Here is a 19,117-nt window from a genome sequence, read left to right as displayed (position 1 = left end):
ATTTGAGATTTCGCCTGTTGTTTAATGCAGCCTATAATGGTTTTGCTAAGAAATAAAAACTTGTAACACTTGAAACAAACAGTGTGACACAACACGCTCAGCAAAGCTGCCCTGCCGCCATCTTGAACTAGTGTCTAGTTTGAGAAACAGAGGCGTTTATGGACACCGGACGTCAACATTTTTTTTTGACTGACAAGGTTTCCTAGTTGGAAAGGAACCCCTGCCTGGCTGCCGTAACTTTTTTTAGGTACCCTATTTGATTAGGTGGTTATGTGACTAGCTGGTGATGAGACTAGGTCAGCGTTTCTCAATCCTGGGCTTGGGGACCTCGAGGGGTGCACATTTGAGTTTTTTTCCATAGCTAGCACTACACACCTGATTAAAATAATTAAATGTTTGATGATAAGTTGATTATTTGAATCAGGTGTGTAATGCTAGGGCAAAAATAAAAATATACACCCCATGTGGTCCCCGGGACCAGGATTGGGAAACACAGGTGTTACTGGCATGACTGCCTGGAGTTACAGGGATTAAAGTCAGTCAAAGATGGCAAGGTTGGCAGCTGTAGGCTGGCATTAGGTGGCACGGGCTGATGCGGTGATGAGACAGCTGGGAGTGTTCCAGGCCATCAGTGGAGCAGCAGAGTTGTGGGAATGAGACCCGGCAACAGAATACTGATGAAGGATCAGGGAATCGGCTCTCTGGGAAAAGTTTCCTCGTTATTTCGTACTTTCTCAATCATGTTGAATCAATGTTGCTGGTAGGTTGAATATTTCTGAAAAAGGCAACAACGTACTGTACACTGTTTTTGTAACAGATTTGCAGTGGGAACTGATGCATTTGGCTATAACGCAAGTCGACATAACCGTTAACGTCACGTACCAACTCATCTGATCACCAAGACCGTGCTTAATCATGTGTGTTAGTGCTGCCATAAAAGCCAGCACACACATCTCCCTTCCATTCCCCAGAATGGAAAACACTGTTTTAAAAAAATAATAACATAGCCTTCCCAACAATATCATTAACATATAGCTCTCTTATGTACATGTGGAGTGACTCCCTGCTGGTCAAGAACATCGTAGACTCCATTTAAAATAGCCACCAGAGGACCATTCCCCTTTTGTCTTCCTTCCTAACAGGTCTTACAGTACATCTACAGTACGCCTGACTCTTACAGTGTTCCGCTCTTTTACTCGGTTTCTCGTTGCACTGCTTCGTGTAGAACAGTTAAGAACTGAAACAAAATAATTCAGACACGGAATGGAGGATAGGGAAACAGGGGAATGTTAGACATAGGGACTAGGGTGGGGACTGAGGTAAGTTAACATTCATAACGGATGGGATATATTGGCTGAGAGCCCAGGAAGATGCTACCAATCCAGGAACTCTTCTAGAATTACACAGCGAGTGAGACAAACCAAAGGATTATAATGGCTGTGGGGCAGAGGATTCACATTTAACAGAGCCTGTATAGGTTTTATTACATAACCACAGATAAAAGGCTATACACAGTACGAGAGTGGGAAAAATGTAATACACTCAATGGAAATAAAGAGGTTGGAGAAAAATATCAAAGGGTAGGATCATTATTTACTAAAAGGTACAGACAGAGACTGTAGACACCAACGGCCTTGGCCCTGGCCCCTGGGGTAGCGAGGACGCCACAAGTCATGCATAATGGAGTGGCGTGGTCGATAAATTGGAGGGTGTCCCGTCATTGGAGCAACGCTTGTTTAGACGGATTGAATTTGGAATGCTGTGAATTGTATTATTGTGTCTGTGCGTGCCAGCGTATGCGTGCGTATGTAGGAGCAGGATGTGTGTGCGAATTGTATTATTAATCCCTTCCCAAGTTGGAAATGCTCTGATGTGTAGAGATTTATTTATGTTGAAAAGCCATTGCTCCTCTGCTTTTCAAATCAGACTTGCTTATTGTACAGGGGGAAAAGCATTTTTGGATTAGTTTAAATCAATATATATTATATTATTATTCTGTGATACTTAAAAACTGTACCGGAATCAACCACAATAAAATAAATAAGAGCGAGACGTCGCCTTACCTGGTCTTGGTAAACAAAGAAGAGCGTGATGGACAGAATCTCCAAGAAGAAGATCAGAAGAAGGAGGATGAAGAACTGTGGAGAGAGAGAGAGGAGAGATAGATGGAGAGAGCGTGCATTAGAACTTTAACTTGAGAAACAAAGAGCGGTAGAGACAAAGTGTCAGGAAGAGTGAGTTGAAGAGACATGGGAGATCGAACGCCTTTGGATCATTCCGCCTTATATATATATATATATTTTTTTTTAATGACTGACAGAGAAGGAGAGGAGTGGGACAGTAATACTCAGAGAGACAGGTTGGGCCGTGATACAGGGAGATCCAAAAGTATTGGGACAGTGACACATTTATTATTGTTTTGTCTCCGTATTTCAGCACTTTCAATTGATACAAAGACTATGAGGTTAAAGCGCAGACTGTTAGCTTTAATTTGAGGGAATTTTCATCCATATCAGGTGAACAGTTTAGAAATTAGAGCACTTTTTGTACATAGTCCCCCCCGTTTTAGGGGACCACAAGTATTGGTACAAATTCACTTATATGTGTACTAAAGTAGTAAAACGTTAAGTATTTGGTCCCATATTCATAATACGCAATGACTACATCATGTGACTCTACAAATATCATACCCCCCCCCCCCCCCCAATAATGCTAACTTCCCCTGTTATTGTAAAGGTGAGAGGTTAACATGTCTTGGGTGTATATTTGTGCATCTGCAACTTTCCCACTCATCATTATTCACGATTCATTTAGGATTATCCGTAATCATGGTAGCATCCACATTAATGTAGAAGTGTTTAGATACCTTTATTGTAAATTAGAATAGAATATGTGACTACAAAATGACAGAATACATTATTTACCATTCATTTCTATTGGGCACAAAATAATCTAAATCACAACCAAAACAGCAAATGCATCCAACAAATTTGTAGAGTCACAAGCTCGACGTAGTCATTGCGCGCTATGAATATGGGACCAAATACTTAACTTTTTACTACTTTAATACACATAAATACATTTGTCATTGCTTTTGGTCCCCTAAAATGAAGGGACTATGTGCAAAAAGTGGTGTAATTTCTAAACGGTTCACTCGATATGGATGAAAATACCCTCACATTAAAGATTCCAGTCTGCACTTTAACCTCATAGTCATTGGGAGATAGTTTCTGAGTAATACGTTTCCCCCCTACGGGCCTCACGTGAGCGCTCGAAAAAGTTACCACCCGATACATCCTACCCCCGCAAAGCAATCGTTCCGTCCCTCTCGCAGAAAAATACTTGACTAATCTCAAACGGAGGGAACATGGGAGGGTGATGGAATGACAGCGAGTTTTAGAATGTAAAGGAAGTGAAAGTGTGAGTTTAAGAGTGCGACTAAGTCTGTGAAGACAGACTTTGGTTTACTGCAGTCTTGGTGTATGGTGCATTTATCTTTTTTAATTGTTAAAGCGTAACTTTCAGGCCTTTCTAAATGTGAAAATCTAGTTAGAGTGGTTCTCAGAGTCCTCGTCAGGTTTGGGCGGATGTTGCCTTCAAGGACTGCTTGGCAGAGCTTGTTTGAATGGGAGATCAAAGCAGGGAGGATTAAAAAAAAATCTATACTATAAAAGAATGGCTGACTTAGTTAAGACCTTACCTCTGCTCTCTCCTCGACTCAACCAGGAAGAAGCTGTTCTATGAGCTTGTCCTTTGTTTCCAGATACACAGGCCGCGTGTGCCGGCTTGATTAATGCATTACTCCAGTGTTTCCCAAACTCAGTCCTCGGGCCCGTTTAGTTTTTTTGTCCTAGCACTACACAGCTGATTCAAATAATCAACTAATCATCAAGCTTTGATTATTTGAATCACGCTGTGTAGTAGTAGGGCAAAAATCTAAACGTGCACCCATTGGGGTTCCCAGGACAGAGTTTGGGAAATGCTCCATTACCGTTATGCAACCGTGTGGGAAAACAATCATTTTAAAAACACAAGGCTGAAGGGGTCATAGAGAGAAAGAAAAATGGAGCGGCAGGCAGCCTAGCTGATTGAGAGAATGCCAAGAGTGTGCAAAGCTGTCATCAAGGCAAAGGGTGGATACTTTGAAGAATCTCAAATATATTTTGATTTGTTTAACCCTTTTCAGGTTACTACATGATTCCATGTGTGTTATTTCATAGTTTGATGTCTTCACTATTCGTCTACAATGTAGAAAACAGTCAAAATAAAGAAAAACCCTGAAATGAGTAGCTGTGTCAACTTTTGACTGGTACTGTGTGCACATTGACGTGTAGCTGTGAGGGAAGCCCCCACTACAGTAGCCAAACCAGCCCTGTTATTTATGTTAAGACTTGTTTCTCCTCTCGTCAGGCTTTGCTGATATCCCAGTTTAGTGGAGATCAATGCCTTGTCAGGGAGAGCGATGAGGAGAACTATAATCAAACTGCTGGTCTGCCATTGATCTCGGAGGGGGGGGGGGGGGGGGGGGGTTATCGACTCTCTGTGATTCCCATTCAGCATGAAAGCTACCGAGGCTCTTTGTTGATAGACGGACAAGGGAGAAACTGAAGGCGTGCCACTGTTAGACGGTGCCTCCCAAATCAATACCTTGAGGAATTCAGCTGCGTCGGACCGGTAACTAACTAACTCGGGGTGGCGGGGAGGTTACAGCTGTGCTAGGTCCCAAATTACTCTTGAATGGCGGCCCCTTTGCTTTGTTGTGTAACCACTGATCTGAAAGGACTGGCTAGGTCGAAAGCAATGCGGTGGTGTTTTTAAAGATTGGGCCGGAATCTGGCCTTGGTGCACTAACTAAAAGCCAACCTCCAGCTCATCATCTTTGATCTAGGGCCAGTCTTGCACGTCGCATTTTACACCCATAGAGATTTAGTAGAGATTTAACTCCTGGACTGTGACTTAATGCAGTGAGTCTGCGGTAGAAGCTTCCAGAGAGGCTGTTTTTAGCTGCAGGCAGGGCTGTAAAGTGCGACCAATTTGTTCGCATATGCAACCAAATATTGTTCTGTGCGACCGGGAGTTTTATTTTGGGAGAACCGTGGACCTAGGAAAAAATCTCCCAGATAAGGCGAGTGCAAATTCGATAGCATCGTGGTTGCACCATTACTACAGCGAAAACGGCTTGCTTATAGCCCAATTAGGTCAAAAGATCCGACCCATATTACCGGCACAATATTTTTATCTACCTATAGTGGATCGCAGGGACCACATTTTACATTCCTAAGCCATGTCTTGGGCATTTCTAAAAACCCACGCGTCGTTTACACTTTATTCAGTCATTTCATCTCATTGGCTAGCTAGCTAACAACCTGGTAACATTACCAGTATCTCCAACCATTTGGGGGCAAAGAAAGAAAGGAAAAGGTCATAGCAATGAATAAATGACAGATCTCTTGCATCTCTTCGTCACCAATATGACGTTTTTAAAGAGACCGTGTACAATTGTCAATGTAATGCAATAGGAAAACAGTGCTTTTACACAATGCAGAAACCTAATATTCCACAAACGACTTTGTAATATCAATGACAGGTATTCGTATCAACATTTGAGCTTTTATAATAAACAAATGCTTTTACAGTGTCACATATTACCCACTGGGCACAGACCTCAATTCAACGTCTATTCCACGTAAAATCATTGAAATGACGTGGAAACAATGTTGATTCAACCAGTGTGCCCAGTGGATAGTTTCTTCTTTCTAGGGAACAACATGTGCTTAAAGTAGCTAGAATTCATATAGACTGTATCTCAATCAATTAAAGAAATCTAATATTCTGGTGCTACCTATCATAACACCATACAGGAACTCAAGTCCTTTTGTTCACCTGACCTAGAATTCCTTACAATCGAATGCCGACCGCATTATCTACCAAGAGAATTCTCTTCGATCATAATCACAGTCGTGTATATCCCCCAAAAGCAGACACATCAACGTCCCTGAAAGAACTGCATTGAACTCTATGTAAACTGGAAACCACATATCCTGAGGCTGCATTTATTGTAGCTGGGGATTTTAACAAGGCTAATCTGAAAACAAGGCTCCCTAAATTTTATCAGCATATCGAATGCGCGACCCGGGCTGGCAAAACACTGGATCATTGTTATTCTAACTTCCGCGACGCATACAAAGCCCTCCCCCGCCCTCCTTTCGGAAAATTTGACCATGACTCCATTTTGTTGCTCCAAGCCTATAGACAGAAACTAAAACAGGAAACGCCCGTGCGCAGGTCTGTTCAATGCTGGTCCGACCAATCGGATTCCATGCTTCAAGATTGCTTCGATCACGTGGACTGGGATATGTTCGTATAGCGTCAGACAATAACATTGATGAATACGCTGATTCGGTGTGCGATGTTATTAGCAAGTGCATTGGTGATGTTGTACCCACAGCGTCTATTAAAACCTTCCCCAACCAGAAACCATGGATTGATGGCAGCATTCAAGCAAAACTGAAAGCGCGAACCACTGCTTTTAATCAGGGCAAGGCAACCGGAAACATGACCGAATACAAACAATGTAGCTATTCCCTCCGCAAGGCAATCAAACAAGCTAAGCGTCAGTATAGAGACAAAGTAGAGTCACAATTCAATGGCTCAGACACGAGAGGTATGTGGCAGGGTCTACAGTCAATCACGGACTACAAAAAGAAAACCATCCCCGTCGGGGACCACGATGTCTTGCTCCCAGACAAACTAAACAATTTCTTTGCTCGCTTTGAGGACAATACAGTGCCCCGAAACGGCCCGCTACCAAAACCTGCGGGCTCTCCTTCACTGCAGCCAACGTGAGTAAAACATTTAAACGTGTTAACCTTCGCAAGACTGCCAGCCCAGACAGCATCCCTAGCCACGTCCTCAGAGCATGCGCAGACCGGCTGGCTGGTGTGTTTACGGAAATATTCAATCAATCCTTATCCCAGTCTGCTGTGCCCACATGCTTCAAGATGGCCACCATTGTTCCTGTTCCCAAGAAAGCTAAGGTAACTGAGCTAAATGACTATCGCCCCGTAGCACTCACTTCCGTCATCATGAAGTGCTTTGAGAGACTAGTCAAGGACCATATCACCTCCACCCTACCTGACACCCTAGACCCACTCCAATTTGCTTACTGCCCCAATAGGTCCACAGACGACGCAATCACACTGCCCTAACCCATCTGGACAAGAGGAATACCTATGTAAGAATGCTGTTCATCAACTACAGCTCAGCATTTAACACCATAGTATCCTCCAAACTCGTCATTAAGCTCGAGACCCTGGGTCTCGACCCCGCCCTGTGCAACTGGGTCCTGGACTTCCTGACGGCCGCCCCCAGGTGGTGAGGGTAGGAAACAACATCTCCACCCCGCTGATCCTCAACACTGGGGCCCCACAAGGGTGCGTTCCCAGCCCTCTCCTGTACTCCCTGTTCCCCCATGACTGCGTGGCCATGCACGCCTCCAACTCAATCATCAAGTTTGCAGACGACACTACAGTGGTAGGCTTGATTACCAACAACGACGAGACAGCCTATAGGGAGGAGGTGAGGGCCCTCGGAGTGTGTTGTTAGGAAAATAACATCACACTCAATGTCAACAAAACAAAGGAGATGATTGTGGACTTCAGGAAACAGCAGAGGGAGCAGCCCCCTATCCACATCGATGGGACAGTAGTGGAGAAGGTGGAAAGTTTTAAATTCCTCGGCGTACACATCACGGACAAACTGAAATGGTCCACCCACACAGACAGCGTGGTGAAGAAGGCGCAGCAGCGCCTCTTCAACCTCAGGAGGCTGAAGAAATTTGGCTTGTCACCAAAAACACTCACACACTTTTACAGATGCACAATTGAGAGCATCCTGTCGGGCTGTATCACTGCCTGGTACGGCAACTGCTCCACCCACAACCGTAAAGCTCTCCAGAGGGTAATGAGATCTGCACAACACATCACCGGGGGCAAACTACCTGCCCTCCAGGACACCTACACCACCCGATGTCACAGGAAGGCCAAAAAGATCATCAAGGACAACAACCACCCGAGCCACTGCCTGTTCACCCCACTATCATCCAGAAGGCGAGGTCAGTACAGGTACATCAAAGCGGGGGCCTAGAGACTGAAAAACAGCTTCTATCTCAAGGCCATCAGACTGTTAAACAGCCATCACTAACATTGAGTGGCTGCTGCCAACATATTGACTCATCTCTAGCCACTTTAATAATTCAAAATTGGATGTAATAAATGGATCACTAGCCACTTTATATAATGTTTACATACCCTACATTACTCATCTCATATGTATATACTGTACTCTATACCATCTACTGCATCTTGCCTATGCCGTTCGGCCATCGCTCATCCATATATTTTTATGTACATATTCTTATTCATTCCTTTACACTTGTGTGTATAAAGTAGTTGTTGTGAAGTTGTTAGATTATTTGTTAGATATTACTGCATGGTGGGAACTAGAAGCACAAGCATTTCGCTACACTTGCATTAACATCTGCTAACCATGTGTATGTGACAAATAAAATTTGATTTGATCTAGGGAATTTGCCATTTGCGATACGACCTCAGTGCCGTAATCCTTTCAAGAGTTTATTTGCTGAGAAAAAGAAAACTCTCCAAGGCTCTAGTCTATTCATTGTGAAGCCAGACTGCCATCCCTTTCAATAGATGAGTATAATTCAATGTGTTGGTTATACTCGAGCACTTACTTTTGTTAAATTGGTCTGCTGACGGTGTTATGCTGTGTCTGACATCCTTGTGGTAAAATTTAAACTAACAAAAGTAACAAAAAATGTAACTATCAAAAGTAAACGATGGCAGTTCTATATCTTTTTCCAAACAATGTCAATGTAGCCTACAATCTTTTAAATTGAAAAGCACATGCTTGACAGAAAGTATAATGATGAAACCATTATGACATATTTTTGTGATATGCTAGTGTGGCTATTGGAAAAAAGCTTTGTATTCTCCAATGAATCTCATGGAGATAATGGAATAAAACATGAAAACATAACCTCACTAATAGACTTACAAGACATTTAGTACACAACTGTTGTAAAATGCCACCCACAACAAGTTATTGCCATGTTACAAATTACCACTCAACCTTATTACTTTGAATCACAACACATCAGGCACGAAACACCACAGCAATTAGCACTGTCAAATCTTCATCTATTTCCCCCTCAATGATCAGTTTGGTTATCAAATCTCTAATTGCTTTTTTTTTACCCTGTTTTCTCCCCAATTTCATGGTTTCCAATTGGTAGCTACAGTCTTGTCTCATCGCTGTAACTCCCGTACGGATCCGGAAGAGGCGAAGGTCGAGAGCCGTGCGTCCTCCGAAATACAACCCAACCCAAGCCAAGCTGCACTGCTTCTTGACACAATGCCCACTTAACCCGGAAGTCGCACCAACGTGTCGGAGGAAACACTGTGCACCTGGCTACCAACTCAGCGTGCACTGCACCCGGTCCGCCACAGGAGTCGCTAGTGCGCGATGGAACAAGGACATCCCTGCCTGCCAAACCCTCCCCTAACCCGGACAACGCTGGACCAATTGTGCGCTGCCCCATTGGTCTCTCCTGGACTCGACAGAGCCTGGACTCGAACCCAGAATGTCTAGTGGCACAGCTAGCACTGCGATGTAGTGCCTTAGACCACTGCGCCACTCGGGAGGCCCCTAATTGCTTTTGTAATGAAAGCAGAGGGTTAGAGCTGTCTCTTTTGAAATCGATGTGAAGGCTCAAGATGATTCGTCAGTCGCTACGAAAAAGCCTTTGCGAACATCGTCTTCCAATCACATCGACACAGTGGTCCAACCGGCTAGGCGTTCTGGTAGAATGTCAAGGCTGATACTAATGATGGGCTTTAGCTCTGCGATACGTTTGATGGTCGGTCCCATGGGGCCAGTAATTGAGCCACCTGCTGCGCTGGTGTCATAAACTTTATTTAAAAGCTAGGTTTAAAGGCTAAATGAACAGACTGTTAGTCGTTTGAAGTAAATGAAATGATATGGTTTGTTATACGATGTGAGACTTGTTCTTATCAACCAGAGACAATTTTGACTTGAAATAGTGTTTTTAAATGGGAAGATGGAGTTTGGAGTTATGAATGTGTGGCTCCAATGACTGGTTTGAAGCATGGTGCTGGCAGCATGGTGCTGGTTGTGGGTTTGATTCCCGCATGGGCCGCATATACTGAATATTGTCATCCCCTTATCTGTTTCACCCGTCTTTGTGCTCATCTCCACCCCCCACCAGGTATCTCCCCTCATTATCCACAGTGTATTTATACCTGTGTTCTCTATTTGTCTGTTGCAATTTCGTTTTGTGTCGGCAAGCGTTTTTCCCATGCTCCTGTCTTTCTCTAGTTCCTGTTTTCTAGCTTTCCCGGCTTTTGACCATTCTGCCTGCCCTGACCCTGAGCCTGCCTGTCGTTCTGTACCTTTTGGATTCTGATCTGGATTACTGACCTCTGCCTGCCCTGACCCTGAGCCTGCCTGCCGTTCTGTACCTTTTGGACTCTGCTCTGGATTACTGACCTCTGCCTGCTCTTGACCTGTCATTTGCCTGCCCCCCTGTTTTTGTAATAAAATGTTGTTACTTCAAAACTGTCTGCATCTGGGTCTTCTCCTGAGACTTGACAAATATACATAATGTGTCACTGTCTGTTGATGTTGTCATTTGTATGTTGCTTTGGATAAAAGCATCTGCTAAATTTTAAAAGTATGAATATAAGATGATGCTTACAGCAGAAATGTGAATGTTTATAAATACTAATTATCAAGGGTATTTTTGTCATCAAGAGTGGCAGATACTCACGCTCAGCAACAGCGGACGACTTTCTTTGACAGCTCCGACACAGCCGAGGCAACCAATCACCATGATGATGGTCCCTACCGCAATGAGTAGATTGGCTGCTGAGAGGGATGGGAGGGATGAGGAGAGTGTGGCAAAGTTGCCCTGGGTCACTGACAGCCATACCCCCACGCCCAGTATTCCACAACCCCCCAACTGTCAGAGAAAAAAGGAGATAGACAAAGGAAGAAGGAAAGAAAAATAGAAAAGTGAGTAACATATAAAAAAAACACACAACATAAAATACTTTGGGATTATTTGGTGCACACATATACATTTACACACAACACAACACACACAAATCCCAAGGCGATGCCAGGAAATGCATTGCCCGGCATGCTCAACCAAGACTCGATTTGCGTGGTTAAATATGTGATTATTGTTTTTCTCCCTAACTTCTATCCCAACTGTAGAACCACACCAGTTCTGTTTTAATCAGCTCTTGAGGTCAAAGTAGGGAAGGTCATGAATAAAACTGCTCTGAAGCATTGTGTGCTGCCGCTCCAATCACTTAGACAGGTTGGTGCAAGTCATCCATCACCCTCCACCATGATCAGAATACTAGAACAGCTGGAAATTAGAGGATATTATACGGCTGTCTCTCCTCATACAAGCCTATCATCATACCCCTGAGAGAGAAGTCAGAAGGGAATCATAGTCAGAGAGAGGGAGAGAGAGAGAGAAAGGAGAGAGAGAGGAAAGAAAAGACAAAGAAATTGATAGACACAGAGACAGACAGACAAGGGTACTGCAGTAATGTACATGAAATAACAATGACAAGGTAAAACAGATATGATACATGCTCCAAGGCCCTATGTTATCGACACATAGCGCTTTACATACGTACATACCACATGCTCTGTGCCTCAGTTAGTACAACATCTCCATGACATGCTGTTGCTGAGAGGGCCTCAGACTGACATCTACAGTATGTGGGCTGCCCTCTAACCCTGAACGGTGATGGAGAGACTAGAGAGATGTACAGATCAGAACGCCTGACAGCGCCAGAGGGATGATAGGGAAATTATCTTGGGAGCCTTCAAAGAACTCCCGTCTGCCCTCCTTATGAGACTACACTTCCCTCTTTTCATGGTTCATGAATCCATGGGTGTTCTATGTGAGACGCGTCTTGCGTCCCAAATGGCACCCTATTCCCTATATAGTGCGCTACTTTTGACCAGAGCTCTACGTGACCAGGTCAAAAGTAGTGCACTACATAGGGAATAGGGTGCCATTTGCGATGCGACCTCAGTGCCGTAATCCTTTCAAGAGTTTATTTGCTGAGAAAAAGAAAACTCTCCAAGGCTCTAGTCTATTCATTGTGAAGCCAGACTGCCATCCCTTTCAATAGATGAGTATAATTCAGTGTGTTGGTTATACTCGAGCACTTACTTTTGTTAAATTGGTCTGCTGACGGTGTTATGCTGTGTCTGACGTCCTTGTGGTAAAATTAAAACTAACAAAAGCAACAAAAAATGTAACTATCAAAAGTAAACGATGGCAGTTCTATATCTATTTCCAAAGAATGTCAATGTAGCCTACAATCTTTTAAATTGAAAAGCACATGCTTGAGAGAAAGAATAATGATGAAACCTTCATTATGACATATTTTAGCCAGCAGATGAGCTGTGCACACTCAAGTTTTGATAAGGGCATGGCATCATGAACACACCATAAAATTACTTTCAACTGGTGTTTCATTGCTTGGAATATAATCTGCCAGTCTATGTCTTAGTGGTGTAGAAATTGTCACACCCTGATCTGTTTCACCTGTCTTTGTGCTTGTCTCCACCCCCCACCAGGTGTCTCCCATCTCCCCTCATTATCCCCAGTGTATTTATACTAGTGTTCTCTGTTTGTCTGTTGTCAGTTTGTTTTGTTTGTCAAGCCTACCAGTGGTTTTCTGCTGCCTCCTGTCTTTTCTATAGTTCCTGTTTTCGACAATTCTACCTGCCATCCTGTACCTTGCCCCACCACACCACACTGCATTACTGACCTCTGCCTGCCCTGACCCTGAGACTGCCTGCCGTTCTGTACCTTTTGGACTCTGATCTGGATTACTGCCCTCTGCCTGCCCTTGACCTGTCATTTCGCCTGCCCCCTGTTCTAGTAATACACTTTTTTTTGCATCTGGGTCTTCCCGAAAACATTATTTTATTTCACCTTTATTTAACCAGGTAGGCAAGTTGAGAACAAGTTCTCATTTACAATTGCGACATGGCCAAGATAAAGCAAAGCAGTTCGACACATACAACAACACAGAGTTACACATGGAGTAAAACAAACATACAGTCAATAATACAGTAGAAAAATAAGTCTATATACAATGTGAGCAAATGAGGTGAGATAAGGGAGGTAAAGGCAAAAAAAGCCATGGTGGCAAAGTAAATACAATATAGCAAGTAAAACACTGGAATGGTAGATTTGTAGTAGAAGAAAGTGCAAAGTAGAAATAGAAATAAATAGAAACATCTCAAGACAAAGTCAGGTATTGGAGTGGCCCTCACAAAGCCCTGACCTGAATCCAATAGAACATTTGTGGGCAGAACTTAAAAAGGGTGTGCGAGAAAGGAGGCCTGCAAACCTGACTCAGTTACACCAGCTCTGTCAGGAGGAATGGGCCAAAATTCACCCAACTTATTGTGGGAAGCTTGTGGAAGGCTATCCGAAACGTTTGACCCAAGTTAAACAATTAAATGGCAATGCTACCAAATACTAATTGAGTTCATGTAAACTTATGACCCACTGGGAATGTGATGAAAGAAATAAAAGCTGAAATAATCATTCTCTCAGCTATTATTCTGACATTTCACATTCTTAAAATAAAAGTGGTGATCCTAACTGACCTAAGACAGGGAATTTTTACTAGGATTAAATGTCAGCAATTGTGAAAAACTGAGTTTAAATGTATTGTGACTAAGGTGTATGTAAACTTCCGACTTCAACTGTATGTCCCTCACTAACTTTAAGCGTCAGCTGTCAGAACAGCTTACTGATCGCTGCAGCTGTAGACAGCCCATCTGTAAATAGCCCATCCAACTACCTACCTCTTCCCCGTATTTGTTTTAGTTTTTCTGCTCTTTTGCACACCAGTATTTCTACTTGCATATCCTCATCTGCACATATCTCACTCCAGTGTAAATTGCTAAATTGTAATTACTTCGCCTCTATTGGCCTATTTATTGGCTTACCTCCTTACTTCATTTGCACACACTGTATACAGATTTTTCTATTGTGTTATTGATTGTATGTTTATTTTTCCCATGTGTAACTCTGTGTTGCTTTTGTCGCACTGCTTTGCTTTATCTTGGCCAGGTCGCAGTTGTAAATGAGAACTTGTTCTCAACTGGCCTACCTGGTTAAATAAAGGTGAAATAAAAACATTTAATAAAAAAAAATGTTGCTTCAATATATCCACATAATTTTCCAGCCTCATGATGCCATCTATTTTGTGAAGTCCACCAGTCCCTCCTGCAGCAAAGCACCCCCACAACATGATAATGCCACTCCCGTGCTTCATGGTTGGGATGGTGTTCTTTGGCTTGCAAGCCTCGCCCTTTTTCCTCCAAACATAACGATGGTCATTATGGCCAAACAGTTCTATTTTTGTTTCAGCAGACCAGTGGACATTTGTCCAAAATGTACAAACTTTGTCCCCATGTGCTGTTGCAAACCGTAGTCTGGCTTTTTTATTGCGGTTTTGGAGCACTGGCTTCTTCCTTGCTGAGCGGCCTTTCAGGTTATGTCGATATAGGACTCATTTTACTGTGGATATAGATACTTTTGTACTCGTTTCCTCCAGCATATTCACAAGGTCCTTTGCTGTTGTTCTGGGATTGATTTGCACTTTTCGCACCAAAGTACGTTCATCTCTAGGAAACAGAATGCATCTCTTTCCTGAGCGGTATGACGGCTGCGTGGTCCCATGGTGTTTATACTTGCGTATTATTGTTTGTACAGATGAAAGTGGTACTTTCAGGCGTTTGGAAATTGCTCCCAAGGATGAACCAGACTTGTGGAGGTCTACAATTTTTTTGGCAGATTTCTATTGATTTTCCCATGATGTCAACCAAAGAGGCACTGAGTTTGAAGGTGGGCCTTGAAATACATCCACAGGTACACCTCCAATTGACTCAAATGATGTCAATTAGCCTATCAGAAGCCATGACATCATTTTCTAGAATTTTCCAAGCTGTTTAAAGGCACAGTCAACTTAGTGTATGTAAACTTCTGACCCACTGAAATTGTGATACAGTGAATTATAAGTGAAATAATCTGTCTGTAAACAAAAATTACTTGTGTCATGCGCAAAGTAGATGTCCTAACCGATTTGCCAAAACTATAGTTTGTTAACAAGAAATTTGTGGAGTGCTTGAAAAACAAGTTTTAATGACTCCAACCTAAGTGTATGTAAACTTCCAACTTCAACTGTAAATCAATGAGATTTTTATTTTCACTGAATCTCCGTTTGGGTATTGGTTAGACTACAATTAGGATGTGGAAATGTTAGGATTATTTTGCTCTTAGTACTGTAGCCTACTCCCGACCGGTCACGTTGTACAGCGCCATATTTTCCTAACGGAAACCCCTTTTTCTTGGAATAGAAACACCATAATATTGATTAAATGAATTAAGCTAAATTCTAGATAGCAAGGACAGTTTAAAAATGTTGATATACTTTCATAATTTGCCAGAGCTTAAAAAATATCAGCTCCAACATGTCTCCTTCCTTCCCTCATGGTGTACCATCTCGCTCTCTCTATCGGCAATTAACTACATCATATCCCATGGCAAATGTATGTAATTAAACGTCCCAATTGGCAAGACAACTTAATTCCAGACATTTGCATAAATATGGCACTATTAAAACACTGGCCCACTTTTCTACTCACATTGGCATGACAAAAATGTTTGAGGGGAGAAATACTAGTAATGGGTCATTTGTGAACTAAAGGCTCTTTTTGCTGAACTTTGGGAACCGAATCGCATCCATGAAAGAGCCGTTTCATGTGGCTCCCTGATTTACTTACTGCTACTACTGCCTTTTGAGCTTCAAACAACGATTATCTGCAAATAAGTTACAAAATCATTATCTGAAGTAAATTCTCACTGCAGAAACCATAAATAGTGAGAGAACAAGTCATTCTGGTCCACGCTTATGTGTAAAAACACATTTAAAAATCAAATACATTTGTCCAGGTAAAAATGTACTTGAACGTGCATATCACAATCTGACATAATGGTAGCCTACTTTTTGAGCTTTACATGACAGATTTTCCAGAATTTTGAATCACGAGCCGGTTGGGAGCCTAATGATGTGGCTCTTTTACGTGAACAGAGCCAAATGATGCGGCTCTTCGAAAAGACTCGGAATGCCCATCACTAAGAAATATGGGTGGATTTTCAGTTCAATTTCAGTAGGGAGTTTTTGTTGTTTACATAACATCACAGAGGCGTTGTGGCAAGTGAACGAGCTGCATATCAAAAGGGTCTCAGCACTGAAATGTGGCCCTATTCATATCTAAACAATTAGTATTTTTACAGAGGGGTATTATGCATCATGCGCCCGAGTGGCGCACTGCATCTCAGTGCAAGAGGTGTCACTACAGTCCCTGGTTCAAATCCAGGCTGTATCACATCCGGCCGTGATTGGGAGTCCCATAGGGCGGCGCACAATTGGCCCAGCGTCATCTGGGTTTGGCCGGGGTAGGCCGTCATTGTAAATAAACATTTGTTCTTAACTGACTTGCCTAGTTAAATAAAGGTTAAATAAAAAATAAAATAAATTAATTGGATAATAGCCTGTTTTACAGCCCAATGCGAGATGAAATCAAGGTTTTTATTGACTATTCAATTCGGGACAGGTTGGGTCCCACATCATCAGGCTCAATCTGAACTTGATGAAACGTCGAAGTTGTTGATCACCGGAAGTCGTTTCTTGTCAGCAGCTAAGAACAATTCACCATACTTAAAGACTATAGGCTACATCTCAGCAGTTCTGTAACTTCAACAGAAACATAGTACACTTATAATCAGATTTAGATGTGTATTAAAACTAATTGTTTATTCCATTTTCGGCATGGAAAATATTGCAAAGGTGTTCAGTAATTATGGAGAACTTCTGCACAATTACCGGTGATTAATTGGACAAATGTATCAACTCAGTAAGGGACTCGTCCTTTTGAATCTCTCACCAGCAGCGAGTTGGTTCAACAACAAACTAAGACAACTGATTAGTGAGTCTAAGCAGATTGTTAATTATTTGTTAAGTGGGTTGGAAGAGGGCGCTGAATCGCCCCGAGGCCTTCTGGTGTCTATAGCTAAGACTTGGGCCAAACAACTGTAACGGTTTTCTTAGAGAAGTGGAGGAGTCAGGCGCAGGACACAGGGATAAAGGTAAACAAACGTGTTTACTAAAATTATCAATAAATCTTCTCATCGAAAAATACATAGTTTGGAGAAAACACCAACTACACAAAACAGACAAACAATCACCGACAAGACAAACAGGAAATGCAGATGTTAAATAATGAACATGATTAGCGAAATGAAAAACAGGTGTACACAATAAAGACAAAACCAAACGAACAGTGAAACATCGATCGGTGGCAACTAGTAAGCCGGTGACGTCGACCGCCGAACGCCGCCCGAACAAGGAGAGGGGCCCACTTCGGCGGGAGTCGTGACAACAACTGTTTTTTAAGCCTCTTCCTAGATCTGTTTGTTTGGTCTTGCCAACTCCTATATGACAATTACCATAGGAGTTGGCAAGACTGCACAATCACATCTGGGACCAGGCTACTGATTTGTATCTTCTTACATATCAGTAATCATAACATCATCTCTATCCTCCAGATGTTGTGTTAGAGATCTCTATCCAGGAGTCCCCACAGTAATGCTCTATTATCTGCCAAATGTTGCCCTCCGCTCTGTGACATCTCCCACAATCGGTTTGTATATGTGGGAGTTAGAATAGATAAAGGGAAAATGCTTTCAAGTATGCATTTATGGTTTGTTGTGCTAATGGGTAAATCACTCATTTAAATCCAGGTCTCAGATATTGGAATTTAGACACTCCTATTCTCAAGCAACGTAAGAAAGCACCGAAGGAGCACGTGTTTCAGGATGTGATTTGGTGTCGTCATACAAAAAAAAAGTGTGGTGGTAATTTATGCCAGAAGAAAGCAAAGCCAGTAAAGCTCTCTCAGCATTTTAATGTTTTAAACAAAAAACAATGACTATACGGACTCTGCAGTTGTTGCAAAGTAATATACAGTAACTCCCTGTAGAGTAGAGCCAACGTTCAGAAATAATAATACTCTATAATAATCATACCCCCCCCCCCCAAAAAAAATGGAGGCACACCGGAGATCATCTGAAGAATACACAGCCTGAGAACCAATGGAGCTCTTGAACATTTCCTGGTAGTGCTGGTGAGCTTGCTTACATCCCCCTACTACTGTCTTGAAAAGCTAAAGGGTCTTGAATATTAAGATGCTCTCATCCCCAGTATTATAACGTTTCCCCTTCATGGTGAATAGAGAGCTCTCAGCTGGTAGCTAGCCTCTTCATCACCATATTCCAGTGGGTGCTACACATTGGCGGTGGATGGGGTAATTTACCTTTACATACAATGTAAAGCGTTTTGAGACCTTGGTCGAACGTAAAATGCAATTTATCACTCAGGTCGGCGGTTCGTTCAAGACTGTGGTCCCAATTCAATCTAAATCTAAACGCTTGTCTTTAACAAGAGCGCAATTCAGGAGAAGAAGGATGCAGTGCATCTTGAGACCATTGCGTCTTGAGACCATAGCTTTTTCAGAGTATAGCCAAGTGGGGGTTTGAAACTGATTCAGAGGGTTTGACAGTCACAGGGTGGCAGGGTGTAATTGCAGCAGACAGAGAGAATCTTAGGCTTCGAGCTCCAACATGCAGGACTAGTGAAATAAAATAATGAAAATGGTCACAAACAACAATAGAAATAGCACTATATACACATAACAGTAACTGTGGCAGTGATGAATAAATACAGTTGAAGTCGGAAGTTTACATACACCTCAGCCAAATACGTTTAAATTCAGTTTTTCACAATTCCTGACATTTAATCCTAGTCTTAGGTCAGTTAGGATCACCACTTTATTTTAAGAATGTGAAATGTCAGAATAATACTACAGGGAATGATTATTTCAGCTTTAATTTCTTTCATCACATTCC

General features: G+C 42.4%; 1 protein-coding gene across 2 annotated transcripts in view; it reads right to left on the bottom strand.

The window, feature by feature from the left end:
- Positions 1-19,117, bottom strand: part of LOC106561924 (tetraspanin-4) — a 109,178-nt gene that overhangs the window by 25,192 nt on the left and 64,869 nt on the right. The window contains exons 3-4 of one of the 2 annotated variants that reach the window (XM_014126328.3): positions 10,868-11,059; positions 2,064-2,138 (exon numbers count right to left, since the gene is read on the bottom strand). In XM_014126328.3, coding sequence (XP_013981803.1) covers positions 2,064-2,138; positions 10,868-11,059 — 267 coding nt within the window. The remainder of the gene's footprint in view (positions 1-2,063; positions 2,139-10,867; positions 11,060-19,117) is intronic. The other variant, XM_045688973.2, reaches the window with a different exon arrangement.

This window comes from Salmo salar, chromosome 11 (genome assembly GCF_965601325.2).
Source record: "Salmo salar chromosome 11, fSalSal1, whole genome shotgun sequence".
NCBI lineage: Eukaryota > Metazoa > Chordata > Actinopteri > Salmoniformes > Salmonidae > Salmo > Salmo salar.
The sequence above is the reverse complement of the archived record's forward strand: the minus strand, read 5'-3'. Positions and strand labels throughout refer to the sequence as shown.